The 19147-nt window shown below is 33.9% G+C and overlaps 1 protein-coding gene across 1 annotated transcript; it reads right to left on the bottom strand.

The window, feature by feature from the left end:
- Positions 1–696: 696 nt before the first annotated feature.
- On the bottom strand, positions 697–2432 carry LOC139865021 (UDP-glucuronate 4-epimerase 6-like). Its single transcript, XM_071853575.1, has one exon. The coding sequence runs from the start codon at positions 2360–2362 to the stop codon at positions 1013–1015; it is 1350 nt and encodes a 449-aa protein (XP_071709676.1). The 5' UTR covers positions 2363–2432; the 3' UTR covers positions 697–1012.
- Between the last annotated feature and the right edge of the window lie 16715 nt (positions 2433–19147).

Here is a 19147-nt window from a genome sequence, read left to right as displayed (position 1 = left end):
AACAAAAAAATGTGAGTCGAACAAAAATTTAGATGCATGTTCTACATTTCTGTTTGGTTCTACAAAAATTGTAGAACGAAAATTCGTTCGAATTGGGCCATTTTCGTTCGAATTCGAACAAAAACATGAAAATCGAACAAAAAAACACGCGGACGAACAAAAAAAGGGTATTCGAACAAAAATTTAACTGTTCTACATGTTGTTCTACAAAAATGTAGAACATGCAGCTGAAATTTTGGTTCGCCCTTCAAATTTTTGTTCGTCCACCTAATTTTTTTTGTTCGAATTTTTGTTCGTCCGCCAAATTTTTTTTGTTCGAATTTCGTTTTTTTTGTTCGCTCTTCCCTAGTTCTCAGAGTTCTCAATCCAAAAAAGTTCTCATTTTATCCTTCTACTATATATATATATATATATATATATATATATATATATATATATATATATATAAAAACTTTAAATCAAATAATAAATATTTATGATAATAAATGTGGATTTAATCAGAAGATAATAGAGACTTTGATGCCAACTTTTTCTTTAAATTCAAATTCAATTGCTTGATCTCCACCCTTTACTTTTTGGGTACAAAATCAATTATGTTCAAATTTACATCTAACATCAAAATATTACAAATTACACCCTTTCACTTTTCAATCAATTCTACACTTCCCCACCCTCCATTTCCATCTTTTTTCTTTCTCTCTTAGGAGATATGTAATATGTATACGAACTTACTTATACATCCAACACTTTAAATAATGATACAACGATAACCGAACTTGCTTTCCGCTGGCTGCTTTGAACCTCGAAAAGATGTCACTAAACAAGCGTACGTTCTCGATCCTTGACCATCAATCAATGAAGCTAAAGACACATTTTTTTTCTACAACTAGCGAACGTATATATTTTTTACATCTTGGTATCACAAGTAAATTATGACTTAAAAAGGGGGTGAAGTGTAAAAAAGGGGGAAAAAACACCAAAGAAAACATTTATGATTTTTAAAAAAGTTGTATCAAGTGGAGTCATTTGACCCTTTTACTTTTAGTTGAATTCCATAATAACTTACGTACCATTTTACAAACTTCCTCAACCCTGTAGACAAATCAGTTGTCGGTTTATACCCGAAATCTCTATACGCCAAACTAACATTAGCATGAGTAAACGGAACGTCACCGTTTCGTGGCATCTTAATCACATGCTTTTTGGCCTTCACATTCAATAAACTTTCTAATATCGACACTAATTTCCCCACCGTCACCGGTGACGTGTTCCCCAAGTTATATATCCTCAATTGTGCCGGACCTCTCTTTTTCCCGCCTTTTCCGGTACTCTTTTCAGCCGTATCCAAAGCCCCTAAACACCCTTTCACCACGTCATCAATAAACGTGAAGTCACGCGCCACTTCTTTATTATCATGCGTTTGGTAAACATTAATCGGTTTCCCTTGCAATATATCTTTAGTGAAAAAAAAGTACGCCATATCGGGTCTGCCCCATGGACCATAAACCGTAAAAAAACGGAGCCCCGTAATTGATAACCCATAGATATGATTATACGTATGCGCAATTTCTTCTCCCGCTTTTTTCGTCGCCGCGTAAAGACTCGCGGGTCGATCCGTTCGGTGTGATTCTGAGAACGGGTTCTCGGTGTTTAACCCGTAAACCGAACTAGATGAAGCCCAAACAATCGCGGGTTGTGGCTCCGCGTTTTTCGCGGTTTCGAATAAATTCACTAGTCCAGCAATGTTGGACCTGATGTACGATTGTGGATTCTCCATCGCGTAACGTACACCCGCTTGTGCAGCTAAATGAAGAATATGAGTAAACGGAACAATGTCGAAAAGCTTCATTAAAAGCTCCTTATCGTTTAGATCACCTTCAACGATAAATATATCGTGTTGTTTTAACATCTTTTGTCGCGCACGTTTTAGCGACGGATCGTAATAAGAGTTAAAATTGTCCAACCCCAGAACACCGTCCCCTCGTTTTTTCAAAGCGAGGGAACAGTGAGTCCCAACGAATCCTCCAGATCCGGTTACAAGGACGGAGAATCCGTTGGGACGGCGAGGGGTTGAGGAACGACGGACCTCCTTCTCCCACGAGGCCCCACTTCCGTAGAAAGCGGAGGAGAGAAGGTGAGATGTGGTGTGAACGTGATGAGTGGGATTATTACTATTGTTATCGGAAAGTGGTGGGTAGTTGAATGTGAAGAAAAAGATTAAAATTAAGGCGACTAAAAGAGTAACACGAAACAAAAGCTTTGAAGATGCAGCTAATAGTTTAGTACTATTAACCCGACGGATGTAACTGTTGTAACGTTCCATTTTGGTCGTTTTGCTCGTGTCCGGCGGTGATGACGCCATAATTGATGAATTATAATTAAAATGAAAATTTATAATTTATTTATGATGAAAAAGAAAATAGAGCTGAATAATTGGAGCCCTGAAGTGAAGGGAGTGATGGAGAGAAGGATATAAAGGAGGGAGGAAGGGGAGATTGAGAGTGGGGTCCAGTGAAGTGGTGTGTTACGGTGGCCACTTGCTTTTTAAATTACGACGACATGCTTTTCACTCGTTTACAGGTGGAAAGACTTATTAATAATTATGATATGTAGCAACAAAATTAAAAACAAACAAATCAATATATAAACCCTATACATGTATACATTTATATGTATGTCTATATCAGTCTATCTGTCTGTATTTATTATTTTTCGGTAATTATGTTGAAATGGGGTCCAAATAAGCGGGAACTATATGACAAATGTTACTATTACCTTTGATAGGCTAAAACAGTTGTAGAAATTTACGAATGATTAGTAAAGGGTAAAACTTAATTGGAGTTAATAAACAAATGATTTCTAATTATAACTATAATTAAGTTTAATTATTAGGATAGATATATGACTTGTAGAGAGTAGACTTATAGTTGATATTTTGAAGGTGAATGGAAACAAAGACAGTGACAATCATTCGTCATGTAATTAATCAACTGTTTGTTTGTTTCCGCATCATTTTTCCATGTTCCAACCTTTTTTTTTATTTTTTGTCAAATAGCTTGTAAAACGTACTAGTTACATGAAAGGTCACTTGAACTTCTTTGACACGTTTTAACATAACATCTTAGCAAAGTACACAATGATCTGGACATGAAACATACGAGTGTTATCAGAACACGACTATAAAATATTTAATCAAAATTACGAAGTTATATATGCTTAAGCTGTAATAATAGCATATTGCTGACTAATGTATAGAGGTCCTTCGTGTGATCACTCAAATTAAGTGACAATGTATAGTTTATAGGGCTTTGTAATTGACTATGTTATATCAATATAATTTTACTTGCTTTTCAAAAAAAAAATTTAATAAAAAAATAAATTACTGTTTAGATCTGTTAAACAAATTTATTAAAATGAGTCAAAATTTAAGAGGGAAAAGGGAACTACCTTATTTAAAACTGGTATTAGTTTAGAGGATCAAATTTATCAAATGGAAAAGTTTAGGGGCAAATTGATGCAAAATACCATCAAGGAATAATAAACTAAAACTGGTATCAGATTCGGAAAATTCGTTATGTGTCTCTTTCCTTTTATTAAGGGGGAGATTTATACGTGGTTATGAATTACTTTGGGGCTTATTTGTACTTTGAGTACTTGCAAACTCACCGACACTATTTTTAATGGTTCGTAATTTATTTTTATAATGAGTAGTAATTTTTCAAACTACTAATTCATCCTAACAATTATCTTACCAAAATTATATATTGACAAATAGAAAGATTATGAATCATGGATACGAGAAGGAGTAAGCAAAGACAAATGTCACAATCTTAAATTTTTTTTTTTTTGAAAGGCAATAATTTTATAATAAAAATAAAACTAGCAAGAAGCTAGTGATTACAACTCTACATCGAGATTCTAACAACAATGACTCCATGATCAACTTCTCAACTCCTAACAAATTTTACAACTCGATTCAAAGCACGACCTCCTAACAAATTTTACAACTCGATTCAAAGCACGACCTCGAACAAGTACAAACAAAAATGGCCACAATCCTACAATCTTAAAATCAACCCGTCATCCATGTCAACACCACACAATACCACATTAAGGGCAATCACTCGGTAGACGGTGCATCGAATGAAAAACCAATCACGACCAACACACGATAACTTCATAAATCTCGCCGATACCTGAAACCTCGATCACACAATTATTGATTTATTTTGGCTAGTAGAAGATATGTGTATCCCACATAGGTGGGAGGAAGATGTGAGGGGTGAGTGACTTGGTTATATAAGAGGGGCTAAGTCTTCATTCCAAATTGCACCAATCAATACACTTTAAGTATTTGATTATTTCTTTCTTTCTTACCCTTGTTTGAGAGTTGTATTAGTTAAATATTTTGGAGAGTGTAGTTGGCTTAAGAGAGTCGTCTATATCATTGTAACAATTTGTGATATAGTGTATTTTCTCTCTTTGGGGGCCGGTGGTTTTTCTCCTGTTTTGGAGTTTCCACGTTAAATCTTGTGTTGTGTATTGTTCTTATTTCTTTACTATTATTGTTGGGCTGGGTGGTGGGAATTAGTGAAACCGTAATTTCCCAACAACTGGTATCAGAGCGTCAGGTTTGACAGGGGTCTCGGTTATAGGAGTCGGAGTATGCTCTGTGGTTGCCACGTGAGTGGATCGTCCACATCAGAAACGAGTTCTATTGATCGTATAGGGTATCTGGTTACACAATATTTTTTCTGATTCGTAGTAATAGTTGGATTTGTTAGTGGCCTAGTTGTGGATTTCCGATTTAAAGGGTCCTGGCTACCTGCTACATCTTTTGGCTATTCGAAACGTGAGCAAAATCAGAGAAAGTGTTGTTTATAGGATACGGATACGATGTCGAAGTTCAGTCCAATGAGGTTTGATGTTGAGAAATTTGATGGGAGGATCAATTTTGGCTTATGGCAGGTTCAAGTCAAGGATGTGTTGATTCAGTCTGGTTTACACAAGGCTTTGAAGGGTAAACCCACCCTTGTTCCCGGCAGTGATTCTAGCAAGAAGTTCGATGAAGAAGAATTGGATGATATGGATTTGAGGGCGGCAAGTGCGATTCGTTTGTGTCTTGCAAAGAACGTGCTTGCAAATGTGCACGGGTTATCAACGGCAAATGAGCTTTGGGTTAAACTAGAGCAGTTGTACCAGGGCAAGGGCATCTCAAATCGGTTGTGTCTTAAAGAACAATTTCATACTCTGCGTATGGATGGGGGTTCAAAGATTTCAGATCATCTAAGTATTCTTAATGGTATTGTTTCAGAACTTGAAGCTATTGGAGTTAAAGTGGATGATGAAGATAAAGCTTTGAGGTTGATATTATCTTTGTCATCGTCTTATGAACACATGAAACCTATTTTGATGTATGGGAAAGAAACTCTGAAGTTTGAAGACGTTACTAGCAAGCTCCTATCCGAGGAGAAAAGACTGGAAGGTAACGGGGTCTCGTCATCAGGAGATACGATAGTGTTGTGTTCGGATAGGCGAAAGAGAAACTCTGGGAAGAATCTGGTATGCTGGAGGTGCGGGAAGACTGGGCATGTAAGGGTTAATTGTCCAGGTGGAGCTAATCCGGCAAATGGCTCCAAAGACGCTAACATTGTCTCCGTTGTTACGGAGAGTGACGAATTCCTCTGAAGTCACGTCATCCTCATGGTGTGTCCGCGCCACCATGGAAAGGGATGTTTGTTAGCGGTTCCACAATTACACATGGGCATTGGTTTGGCATTTATGCAGGTTGTGTGGTGGAAACTGATGTTGTAGCTGATGGGACTTTCGGGAAAGCCAAACAGGGAAGTTGCACCATAAAGTTTCAGCTGGTTGTTCAACAACATGTGCCGAGGTGAAATGCTTGGAATGTGATATTCTAAGTGCTATACTCTTAATGGTGGAGTATGATAATTCTGTTAAGAGTTATGATTGTCTGTGATGACAATGATTGTCGGGTATTGACAATGTTTGATGAAGATGCAAATTTTATTTCTTGGGTAAGAGATAATGTCAACGGCATGAAGATGAGGATCTTGAAGTTGTCGTCGAGGAAGCATCTACGTCGGTTATCTTCGCAATGTGGAAGTATGGTTATCTTCTTCTATCCAAAAGGTGGAGATTTATTGATTTATTTTGGCTAGTAGAAGATATGTGTATCCCACATAGGTGGGAGGAAGATGTGAGGGGTGAGTGACTTGGTTATATAAGAGGGGCTAAGTCTTCATTCCAAATTGCACCAATCAATACACTTTAAGTATTTGATTATTTCTTTCTTTCTTACCCTTGTTTGAGAGTTGTATTAGTTAAATATTTTGGAGAGTGTAGTTGGCTTAAGAGAGTCGTCTATATCATTGTAACAATTTGTGATATAGTGTATTTTCTCTCTTTGGGGGCCGGTGGTTTTTCTCCTGTTTTGGAGTTTCCACGTTAAATCTTGTGTTGTGTATTGTTCTTATTTCTTTACTATTATTGTTGGGCTGGGTGGTGGGAATTAGTGAAACCGTAATTTTCCAACAACAATTTAACACAATTTAACACAATCTAACAAGTGGTGGTATTGCAAAATGTAGAAATGTTAGTGGAGAAGATACTACGATTGTAAAAACCACAATCAATATCCACGATTGAAACCAAGAACTACTAATCAACGAGAAATCACGATCATGAAAATCACCCCGACAGAACAATCGTTAAAATAACCCGAAACACCAATCTAATTTCACGAACATAACACTCGATATAAATTGCTCGTGCACCTTGCTTAGAACCATAACAATCTCAAAACTTAATTCCGGCCACCTTCGCACCACGACCTAAAATCCCATGAAAAGACATCCATACTAACATCGAACCACCACAATTTGAATCTACTAGAAACCATTACACAAGCCACTCGAAACAATTTTTATTTAATTAAAACGTTTGATAAGCAAAATAAAAAGCCTTCTTGGTGACAATCAATCAACAACAGCTAACCTGAATCCAAACCCCTTAAGTTGCAATCAACAGAAGGTTTAAAAGCTTAGACAGTAAATTTCAAGTTTAACATCAATCTTAATTAATCTTAAGATATTAGAAAAATTGTTAGATTGAATTGATAGGAAGAAAAATTATTTCTTATTTGTTATACGTATTAATTATCGAATACGGAGTATATTTTTTAGAGATTACATAACTTATGCTCTAAGAGTATAATTTAAGATCGAGTGTTTAATATACATGTAAATTACTAAATTTTTAATTATTACTAGTGAAATGACCCGTGGAACCACAGTTTTGTTTAAACGAAACAGTTTAATGATAGGTATTAAGTGAACGTAAATGCTAAAGTTATTTAGTTTAATGACCCGTGGAATCACATAGTCCGACTAAGAAACTCGTCAGCTGAACATTTCATCAAACACCTAAAATGCATATTTAACAATCCACATTTAATCATAAGAGATAATATTGGTTGTCATTTTTTAAAAGTGTAAATTAAAATATAAATATAGAATTGGTTTCATTCTGCCTAACTTTTATACCTTCTCATACTCAATTCAAAATAATTAATTAAAACAATTTAAAATTATTTAATGTTATTAATTAAAATAATTATTAATAAGATTTAATAATAATAATTAATTAATAAGATTTAATTTTAATTCAAAATTATTTAGATTAATGGCATCATCCACCATGCTTAGATTCTTTTTTTTTTAATTTTTTCTTAATAAAGGAATTAGCTTAATAATGACATCATCATTTTAGCAATATAATAGAAACTATAGATAGACAGATAGATAGATAGATAGATAGATAGATAGATAGAAGGGGGAGGAAAAAAAAGGATATACGATATATTTACCTTGTGCTAATATTGAACGGTTAAAATCCAAGTAAATATTTTTTCTAGTATCCTTTACCCTTGTAATTTAATAGAATATAAGTATACATTTTACGAGCATTATTTTATTTTACTCTTAACTTTGCTAAAGCACATGTTCTTTTCCAAAACAAAAATAAATATAGAAAATATAGTTGAAACGAAATATTTATTTACGGAGTAATTAATAATACTTCGTAATACGTAAATAAATTCTTGGCAAATTTAGATCATCAATAGAAACATAGAAACATATACTGTAACATATATAAACTCTTGGCAAAAATCATCCAGGCATAGCCTGGATGGCCACCGACACTTCCAGTGAAGGGAGCCACCCGGGTTCGATTCTTGGCACTGCCATCTCGTTCAAAAAGGGAGCTCACTTGAGGATGCTTTACCTGGTAACCGTGAGGGTCGGCTTGCGGTTTACCCGCTGCGTTGGGGCCAATGTGCCTGCTTCGTAGTTAGGGTTCCACCGTCACTCAAAAAAAAAAAAAATAAAAAAAAAATAAACTCTTGGCAAATTTATTTCTTGCTTTGCACAAAAAGAAAAGAAAGAATAGAAAATTTATTTTTTAAGGCTAAATAAACAATCATAATTCATAATACTATTTAAAATATAATATGAAAGTATAGCTTTGTGAACAATAATATTATAAATTTTATAATTATTAAAACATTTAAATATTAACATAAATATACAGATTATACTTTAGTAAATTAATAATAGTAGAATATTAAGAGTAAATTCAAATATTATAGATTATACTTTATAGATATGAATTTTTTTTACGACACTCTTAATTGAGTAAATTGGTAAACGAATTGGGCAATTCGTAAACGAATTGGGCAATTCGTTTTCGTTTTCGTTAGGGATTTGGTTTGAGTTTGCGTTGTTGTTGTTGTTTGCCATTTGAAGAGGATTTTAGGATTAGGGTTTATGTTAATTTGGAAGAAAAGGGGAAGAATATTTAGAGGAGATGAAGATAGAATGTGTGAAAATGAGATAAAATAAAAAAAAAAAACGCCATCTGCTTTTTGGGGGTATAACGTCCGGATTTGACCAGCCAATCAAAAAATACCACGTACCCAAACGCCAAAAGTGCTACAGCGTTTTTTGCTGACAAACGCCCACAAACGCTGCGTTCCGGGCGTTTGTGGGGCGTTTGTGGGCGGTTTTGGGTGAGAAACGCTAGCGTTATCTGTGGTCTTAGGATTCTCATTAACACACTTTAGGTTATTGTACATCTTGATAACCACCAACTAGAAAAATAACTGATAATCAACATTTAAAATTATTTAATTGTCATTAACACACCTTTAGGTAATTGTACATCTTGATAACCACCAATTAGGGTTGATGTTAATTTGGAAGAAAAGGGGAAGAATATTCAGAGGAGATGAAGATAGAATGTGTGAAAATAAGATAAAATAATAATAATAAAAAAATATGCCATCTGCTTTTTGGGGGTATAACGTCCGGATTTGACCAGCCAATCAAAAAATGCCACGTACCCAAACGCCAAAAGTGCTACAGCGTTTTTTGCTGACAAACGCCCACAAACGCTGCGTTCCGGGCGTTTGTGGGGCGTTTGTGGGCGGTTTTGGGTGAGAAACGCTAGCGTTATCTGTGGTCTTAGGATTCTCATTAACACACTTTAGGTTATTGTACATCTTGATAACCACCAACTAGAAAAATAACTGATAATCGTCATTTAAAATTATTTAATTGTTATTAACACATTTAGGTAATTGTACATCTTGATAACCACCAACTAGAAAAAATAACTGATAATCGTCATTTAAAATTATTTAATGTATGTTAACAATACTTCTAAGAATTATCCTTAACTTATTTTATTGGAATTATTAAATAATTGAAATGTGAGGGGAGAGTGTCGGCCAATGACTGCACCATCATATGCCAACTGGCAATCTGACATTCTAGCCGATATATCTACATGTAAGCAGGGGCGGTTTTATTAAGAGACAGCGGGGGCAGTCGCCTCCAGTGGATTTGCAATTTTCAGTGTAAAATTTTTTGATTTTTCGACTTTGCCTCCAGTGGATTTTTTTTTTTGCCCCAAAACCTTTAAATTTTGCCCAAAAATCTTCAAATTTTACCCAAAACCTTCAAATTTTACCCCAAAACCTTCAAATTTTTTCCACAAACGTTAAAATTTTGCCCCAAAATCTCCATAATTTGTCTAAAAACCTCCATTTTTTGCCCCAAAATCTTCATATTTTGTCCAAAAAATTGCCACGGTTTTTAATTTTTTTTTTGACCCTGGTGAAAAAAAATCCTGGTACCGCAACTGCATGTAAGGATACTTTCGTCATCTTGTGAAGAACTCCATGTATTTCGGTTAAACATGCATCTAAAATTGGAAGGTTCAACTTCCAAAGTCTAAGCTAATGAACTATATGCTTCCCAACATAAATGACAGGGCAAAAATTAAAAGGATCAAGTCTAAATATTTTAAATTAAGTCTACATTAGAATGATATAATTTAGTAATGTTTGTACTTATAAGAGGGAGAGAGTAATTATACTCGAAGGGTTAGGTTCTTCTTGGCAAACGCGAGGAAGGCGTTACTAGGTCTCGCTTGATTACCTGAATTTCTATGAAAGAGTCAATGTACTCGTTTATAGGAGGTTTTCTTCATAATACAAAAAAAAATTAAAAAAAAAACAATTGTATTGTCATAATGTAATATACGTTTATAATGATGAAGAATGAAAGTGTTATTAGAGGTGATGATTCGTACATGAATAATTTTTAGCCATACACCACCAAATAAAATTTATAATGTTATGCAGTACAACACCATAATGCATGTTTGGTGGTGTATGACTAAAAACTGATGGTGTACGAATCACTCCCCATATTATAATGATGAGGTAAAAAGTGTCTGTCACTCTACTCGTAATCATCAAATTGTTATATCGTACTGATATACGGAGTATTATATTAGTAATTATGTTATCAATTTATTCTTCAGTATTCTATTATAGGATGTCTCAAATTAATTGTTCAATTTTATTAATATAATTTTTCTTTTTTAAGAAATTTAAGTTCTATTATGTCGTTAATGTATATGGAGATGATTAAAGGAGAGAAAAATTGTAAGGGTAAAATTGAAAAATAAATAAAAAGTATAGTACTTTTATGATATTTTTTTAAATTATGTGTTTTTATATGTGGACAATTAATATGGAACATAGGGAGTAGAATTTTGCTAACTTCAACTTTTAGGGTAGTTATCATGCGTAAATTCATTGTAAGTTTACGTAACCCCGCATCAAAAAGTCAATCTCAACAATAATGTACAACACAATTATTTATGTTAACGACAACTTTAAAACCTTCTTTAGCATAATCCGTTAAATTAATCTTCACATGAATAACTGAAAATTTTGCAAGAAAAAAATATGTTTAATCTTTTTAATTTTTAACTATAAACTTGTACGCTATAATGTTATTAATCCCTTTATATACTAAGGGTCAGTTTACTTTTTTTCCATTAAGTTATGTACGGGTATAGATGACAATATAGATAATGAAGAGTTATATGTAGTAAGAAGAGAATGAAAATTGTTGTTTATTTTTTGTGCTGAATGATTTGACTGAATGATAGTAAATTACTATATTAACCTTAATAATTAAATCATGATTATATATGTTTACATTGATAAAATCATTTGTCATATAAATGTTACTTGAATTCTTTTTTTTAATAAATGAAAAAATGACTACGATAAAAATGGTTGAGTTTTGTCTCCTTTTTATACCCAAAACAACACCGCTTCATCTTTCAAAGCTCACCATCGCCGTCACATACTATTATCGATTAATCAACCAAGTAATTATACAATAGCTACCACAAGAAATTCCAAAATCATTAAAAACCTTGATTTTGAAATTCATTTTTGCCTTAGTATTCAAAAATATATCGAGATCCGCAATACGTGTATCGTAATCAGAATATGATAACATAATCGTGCTCTCATAGAGGAACATATGAAGTTGGTTATCGAGTGATTGTGGCTTTCGAGATATGTGGTTAACGTTCATCGTTGAGATATGTGGGTCATAAAAAAAGATCGAAGATGAAGAAATTTTTTTCTTTTTCAAACCAGTTTGGATTTTGAAATATAGAAGATGAACGAACGAATTGTTTCTGGAAAAAAAGATGGAAGAAAGATACTAGAATTTAAAAAACAAGAGTATTGTTGGTAAATGTTGGAAAAGATAGAGCTATATGGGGAGGACATAGCATTTGTATATGTATCAGAAAGTCTTCCGGTCACCATGAATTAATCAATAATGCTCAAGTAAACAACCCACCATGGTGACCGAATAATGCTTGTAGTCAATTAAGGCCAATAAGTCATAAATAAACAGCCCCTAAATCACATGGGATTAAGGGTCATTTTAAATCATCTCAGTTTTACAAACGACAACAGTTCTCACCTCACCATTTTCTATATTCACCCCCTCTTACAAGGTTCATTTGACCGAATAATGCTTGTAGTCAATTAAGGCCAATAAGTCATAAATAAACAGCCCCTAAATCACATGGGATGGGTCATTTTAAATCATCTCAGTTTTACAAACGACAACAGTTCTCACCTCACCATTTTCTATATTCACCCCCTCTTACAAGGTTCATTTGGTAACTTCTTCAGGGTAAAAAATGCAAATTCAATTTTTAATTTAAAAATTAGAACAAACTCCACCGAAAACTTTCACGGGCCTTATCTTCATAACCGTCTCGAGTTATTCTTTACCGACACCACCATTAAACTCGAAATAATTTTATGAACAAAATGAAACTAACTGCATTCAAAACGGTGACTTTAAAAAAAAAACGTTAACTGCACCGACATCTTACCCAAACACTTCGACAACCCGTATCTTCCTCCTTGCCCCGAGTTAAATTTCATCGACCACATCGTTAAACTCGAAATATTTTTATGAACAAAACGAAACTAACTACATTCGAAACGGACATTTTTTAAAAAACGCTAAACACAGCGACAACTCGTATCTTCCCGCTAGCTGCGAGTTAAATTTTTTCAACAGCAACGTCAGACTCGAAATAATTTTATGAACAAAACGAAAATATGTACGTTCGAAACGGACACTTTTTAAAAAACGCTAAACACAACGACAGCCCGTATCTTCCTGCTCGCCGCGATTTAAATTTTTTCGACAGCACCGTTAGACTCGAAATAATTTTGTCAACAAAACGAAACTAACAACGTTCGAACCGGACAATTTTTAAAAAACACTAAAGATGACGACACCTGCAACGGCGCTTAACACATGAGTCATTTTCCCTTCTGTAAATACATAAAGCTACGTTAAATATGAATATGCAGGCCGAAAACTCCCGCCGCATCGCGCGGGCCGGATCTGGACTAGTTATCACTATCATAGAAAGCAGTAACTGATAAGAGGTCTAGACTCTAATTGATCTGTAAACTACCAATTCAATCCTTTTACCAAATCTGGGGCCCAGTGAAACTACAAATGAGACGATACGAACTTAATTGATTGGCTATATGTTCATAAACAATTGTTTCAGATCAGTCTCTTTTTTTTTTTTTTTTCTTTGTTTGTTTTGTGTGCGTGACACCATACACACATTTTAATACACTTATATATGATTTTGATATTGGATGGACTAATTAAAGTTCAAGTATATGTCGATTTCATGTGGGGTGCTCATTTTAGCGAGATGTCAGAAGTTCGACTCCGCTGTGTTGCAACATTGCACTCAATGTTTATCCCTGACCTAAAGTATCCACTCAGGACAATAGTTGGCGGGGACAGCGGGAATGGAGGTTTTACCGGTCATGCCCTTAGATTGGTTCGTATTTCCTCCAGGACAATAGTTGGTGGCGGGTTATCCAACTACAGGAGATGAACACGTGGGTGATTTAGCCCCCTGAGTGATTCCAAACCAATGTCCAAAAAAATGGGTGAAATTAAATGCAATTTGTATTGCTCTGCTTACTCTAATATATCATTGGAATTGGAATTTGAATTACCATCTATGAATTCACAATTATCTCTAAGAAGCATTCAAACATTTTAAAAAGAACAAACGCACACTCAATACGGTATAAACATAATAATGTTCATACCATAACCGGAACCCACGACCTCTCATTACGTCAAAAGTTTTCATCATTTAATCGTGAAATGTAACTTATTCTCCCGTTAGGTAGATTGAAGTAGTAATTTTAGTGTATATACCATACCGACGGCAAAATGTAACGTCCATGGGATAAGGTACGAGGAAATAAAATGTTGAAAGTCGTATCTTTACTGAAAATTAAAGAGGCAGTTTTTCAGTACACACCTTTTAGTGGATCTCATCTAGAATCAAAGGAAAAAATCTCGAGTGGACTAATTGGCTCTCTAAACCTAAATCTGTATTTAGTTTGCTAGATAGATAATTCGAGTGAGGTGCAACCTTCGCACCTCAAGTTCTTTTTCGTTTTAATTATTCGCTTAATGTTGTACGCGTCCGTTTGGGCGTTAACTCCGTTGTACATCTTTTGTTATGAATGAATTATCTTGCTTTTAAAAAAAAAAAAAATTCATATGTAGTTTAGACTTTAGAGGGACTATTTGACTTTAAAATCATATGTAAAGAGGCAATTTTGTCAAATTAAAATTATGAATGAATTACTCCGTATAAACAAAGAATTCCGGGTAGTTTTGGAGAACCACCAACCTTTGTTTGACTTAACATACCCGCGTTCACGACTCGCACACCGCACATTCACTCACTATAAGTCCATCCTTTTCTTTTAATTATACTTCGTATTCGTAATAAATTAATAAATAATAATTAAATTTTTTTTTTTTTTTTTTGAAAGGCAATTTTTTTATTAACACAAAAAAAAGATACAGCAACATGGGCAAAAGCAGCCTGTGTATCTACAATAGAATGGGCAAAAACAACCCATTTCACAAAACAAATATAACTCGACAAACTAAACTACATTAGGACATTTTGTTGCTAAGATAGAAACCAAATGACCCAAGAAAACTCAAACTAATAGAGAACCCTGATTATGTAACCAATCGTGCCAAACAATATGCTTCGACTTGCATCTTTTCCCGACCCATTCATAGCTCAAAATTTGGATTTCACTTAGAGCAACCGGCGGATTCCAACACTTTTTTTTGAAAACCTTTTGGTTCCGATTCTTCCAAATGAGATACTCACACGTCCACTCCACCGCTTGCCATATCTTCGCACCCGTTTCCGACATCGCACAATTTGCTTTTCCTTTGAAGATTTCATTTATACTCCAATTTGTCAACCCACCAAAACCCCACCAATTGAGAACCTTTAACCAAATATCATTTGCAAGAGGACAAAGGATAAGAGAATGGTCAACGGACTCGATACCACCATCGCAAATAGGGCAACGCACGGAGTGTAAATCTATACCACGCTTATCCAATTCCTCTAAAACCGGGATACGCCTACGCCTTGCTCTCCAAACGAAAATTCCACTTTTTTTGGGACAAAATTATTCCGCAAGGTTTCGATACAATTATTATTAACGCTAAAAGTTCTAGAATTAATAATACCCGTAAGTTCTTTTGTTGAGAAGGTTCCTTTTGAAGACAATTTCCAAACCCATGAATCTTCATTGCTCCCGTACCCTTGAAACTGATCCAGCAACATTTTTAAATGGTCCAAGTCGCTGCTGTTTCTTCCTCTCGGTTCACGCACCCAGGAGCCACAAAAGCAGAGGTTTTCACCATCCCGAATAACTCTGTCGATGACTTTAGCATTTGTGCATGAATTCAATCTCGCTAATCTTGGGAATTTATCTTTTAACGGCTCACTGATAAGCCACGGGTCATTCCAAAATGAGGTGGAGTGCCCGTCGCCAATCTTCTTGAAAAAGGAGTTCCTGAAATTAATGTCAAGAGAATCGATGTATTCTCCGACCTTCACAATGTTTAGCCAAGTAGTATTACGAGAAGAATGATTATAAAAAGACCCACCCGCACCCAAATGACCCGATGACCCATATATGCTAGAAATAACTTTGACCCACAAGGAGTTGGTTTCGGTCATGAACCTCCACCACCACTTACCGATCAAAGCTAGGTTTTTATTTTTTAAAGACCCCAAATTTAGGCCACCTTCCTCGAAAGGACGGATAACCTCATCCCATTTGACCCACGCAATTTTTGACTCGATTCCCGTCCCGCCCCAAAAAAATGACCTTCTTACACTCTCAAGTTTTTTAAGTACACATGGCGGATTTGATGACCCGGAAATTTCTGACCAAATTTAAACTTAATCTTTGTATGATTAAACGTTTCCGACACGATAAGCAAAGTCTGTAATGTTGAGTCACGAAAGTTTTGGAACTATATTCATATAATCAATTATTCTTTGACTGTTCTCTATGATTCACGAACAATATATATATAAATTAATATATATATGATTTCAAGTTATTTAGTAAACGATAGTAACATTCGTTTGTTAATTCGATTGATATTTAGATAAGTGAACTAAAACGTTTAAGATGAACAAGTAAAACACTAATTTGCTACAGTATTTTCGAATTGCTACAGTACCCAAAATGCTACAGTGTTTTCGAAAATCACTATTTGCTACAGTACTTTGCTACAGTAAAACACTATTTCAAAGTAAAAATGTATATATGTATATGTATATACAATGAGACGATGATTTATAGAAGTAAATGACCAAAACACTTAAATGTATAAGTTATATTTCAAGTGGTATGATTTATGAATAATTTAAATCTATATTTTGACAAAGGTACGATTCGCGAAACGTAAAATGCAAGTTTTCTAAGTGTGCGAAAGGATATTCGAAAAAACCGGAACCGGGACACAAGTCGAGTGACGACGTACGACTTATCGGAACAAAAATTACAAGTCACCTATAAACGAGAATATAATATAATATATAATTAATTAATTTAAATTATATATATTATATATATTATTAATAAATATGTCGACGAACAAAAATACAAAAGTTTGTGAGCTGGATCCTCAGGCCATGCGATCGCATGGCCAATGCTCCTCAGACCCATGCGATCGCATGAGGTACTTTTTCAGGCCAAGTCTATATAAAGCGATCGAATTCAATTTTTGTGATTCATATTTCTTTCATCTTACACTCCGTATAACTTATATACATATACTATTATTATTATTATTATTATTATTATTATTATTATTATTATTATTATTATTAAGATTAATATTATTATTAATCTTATTATTATTAGTAGTATTATACATAAAATACTACGACGAGATCATGAGCGTGTCACTTTCAAAATAGTTTTCGAACGGGATAGAGCTAAGGAAATTATGAATTATAGCTATGGAGGTTATGGGTAATATTTGTGGGGTATTATTTTGCAAGTCAAACCTAGTGTTTATCATCTCTGTTACGTCTACGTACTTTCTTGAATATTGAATCACAATATTGATACGTGAGTATTCATATCTTATCTTTTATATATTAATAATGTATCCATGTCTAGTGCTCGAGTATATATGTTTATGCATGCTTGTATGCTAAATTTCGTCGTTAAACAGTTTATGATGAATCACGAATTAAATACATATATTACTGATAAAATGTGATGATCGCTCCAATTCCATATGGACAATACGTCATTCATTGATTTCATTGCGAGGTATTTGACCTCTATATGATATGTTTTGTAAACATTGCATTTTTTTAAAAGGCACACCATAAATGAATATTTAAATCAAAGGTTTTCGATATCTAATGATTTCTACATATAGACAATCACCGTAAATAATAGTTTACAATAGTACTTCCGTTGACAATGCAGTCAAAATAAGATACATGGTGATGATTTGGTGAATGCAACGTTTCCTTGAAAAATATGCCATGTACGACTCCATGCACATAGCTTGTCTAACATATAAGCAATCCAGTAGGTTTATCCAAGGAACTTGAGGTAGTAATGATGTTCATAACATCATTCGATTCATACATATAAAGCTATCTTATTCGAAGGTTTAAACTTGTAATCACTAGAACATAGTTTAGTTAATTCTAAACTTGTTCGTAAATAAAAGTTAATCCTTCTAACTTGACTTTTAAAATCAACTAAACTCATGTTCTATATCTATATGATATGCTAACTTAATGATTTAAAACCTGGAAACACGAAAAACACCGTAAAACCGGATTTACGCCGTCGTAGTAACACCGCGGGCTGTTTTGGGTTAGTTAATTAAAAACTATGATAAACTTTGATTTAAAAGTTGTTATTCTAGGAAAATGATTTTTATTATGAACATGAAACTATATCCAAAAATTATGGTTAAACTCAAAGTGGAAGTATGTTTTCTAAAATGGTCATCTAGACGTCGTTCTTTCGACTGAAATGACTACCTTTACAAAAATGACTTGTAACTTATTTTTTCGACTATAAACCTATACTTTTTCTATTTAGATTCATAAAATAGAGTTCAATATGAAACCATAGCAATTTGATTCACTCAAAACGGATTTAAAATGAAGAAGTTATGGGTAAAACAAGATTGGATAATTTTTCTCATTTTAGCTACGTGAAAATTGGTAACAAATCTATTCCAACCATAACTTAATCAACTTGTATTGTATATTATGTAATCTTGAGATACCATAGACACGTATACAATGTTTCGACCTATCATGTCGACACATCTATATATATTTCAGAACAACCATAGACACTCTATATGTGAATGTTGGAGTTAGCTATACAGGGTTGAGGTTGATTCCAAAATATATATAGTTTGAGTTGTGATCAATACTGAGATACGTATACACTGGGTCGTGGATTGATTCAAGATAATATTTATCGATTTATTTCTGTACATCTAACTGTGGACAACTAGTTGTAGGTTACTAACTAGGACAGCTGACTTAATAAACTTAAAATATCAAAATGTATTAAAAGTATTGTAAATATATTTTGAACATACTTTGATATATATGTATATATTGTTATAGGTTCGTGAATCAACCAGTGGCCAAGTCTTACTTCCCGACGAAGTAAAAATCTGTGAAAGTGAGTTATAGTCCCACTTTTAAAATCTAATATTTTTGGGATGAGAATACATGCAGGTTTTATAAATGATTTACAAAATAGACACAAGTACTTGAAACTACATTCTATGGTTGAATT

Source organism: Rutidosis leptorrhynchoides, chromosome 8 (genome assembly GCF_046630445.1).
Source record: "Rutidosis leptorrhynchoides isolate AG116_Rl617_1_P2 chromosome 8, CSIRO_AGI_Rlap_v1, whole genome shotgun sequence".
NCBI lineage: Eukaryota > Viridiplantae > Streptophyta > Magnoliopsida > Asterales > Asteraceae > Rutidosis > Rutidosis leptorrhynchoides.
Note: the sequence above shows the minus strand (reverse complement) of the source record. Positions and strands in the feature narration are given on the sequence as shown.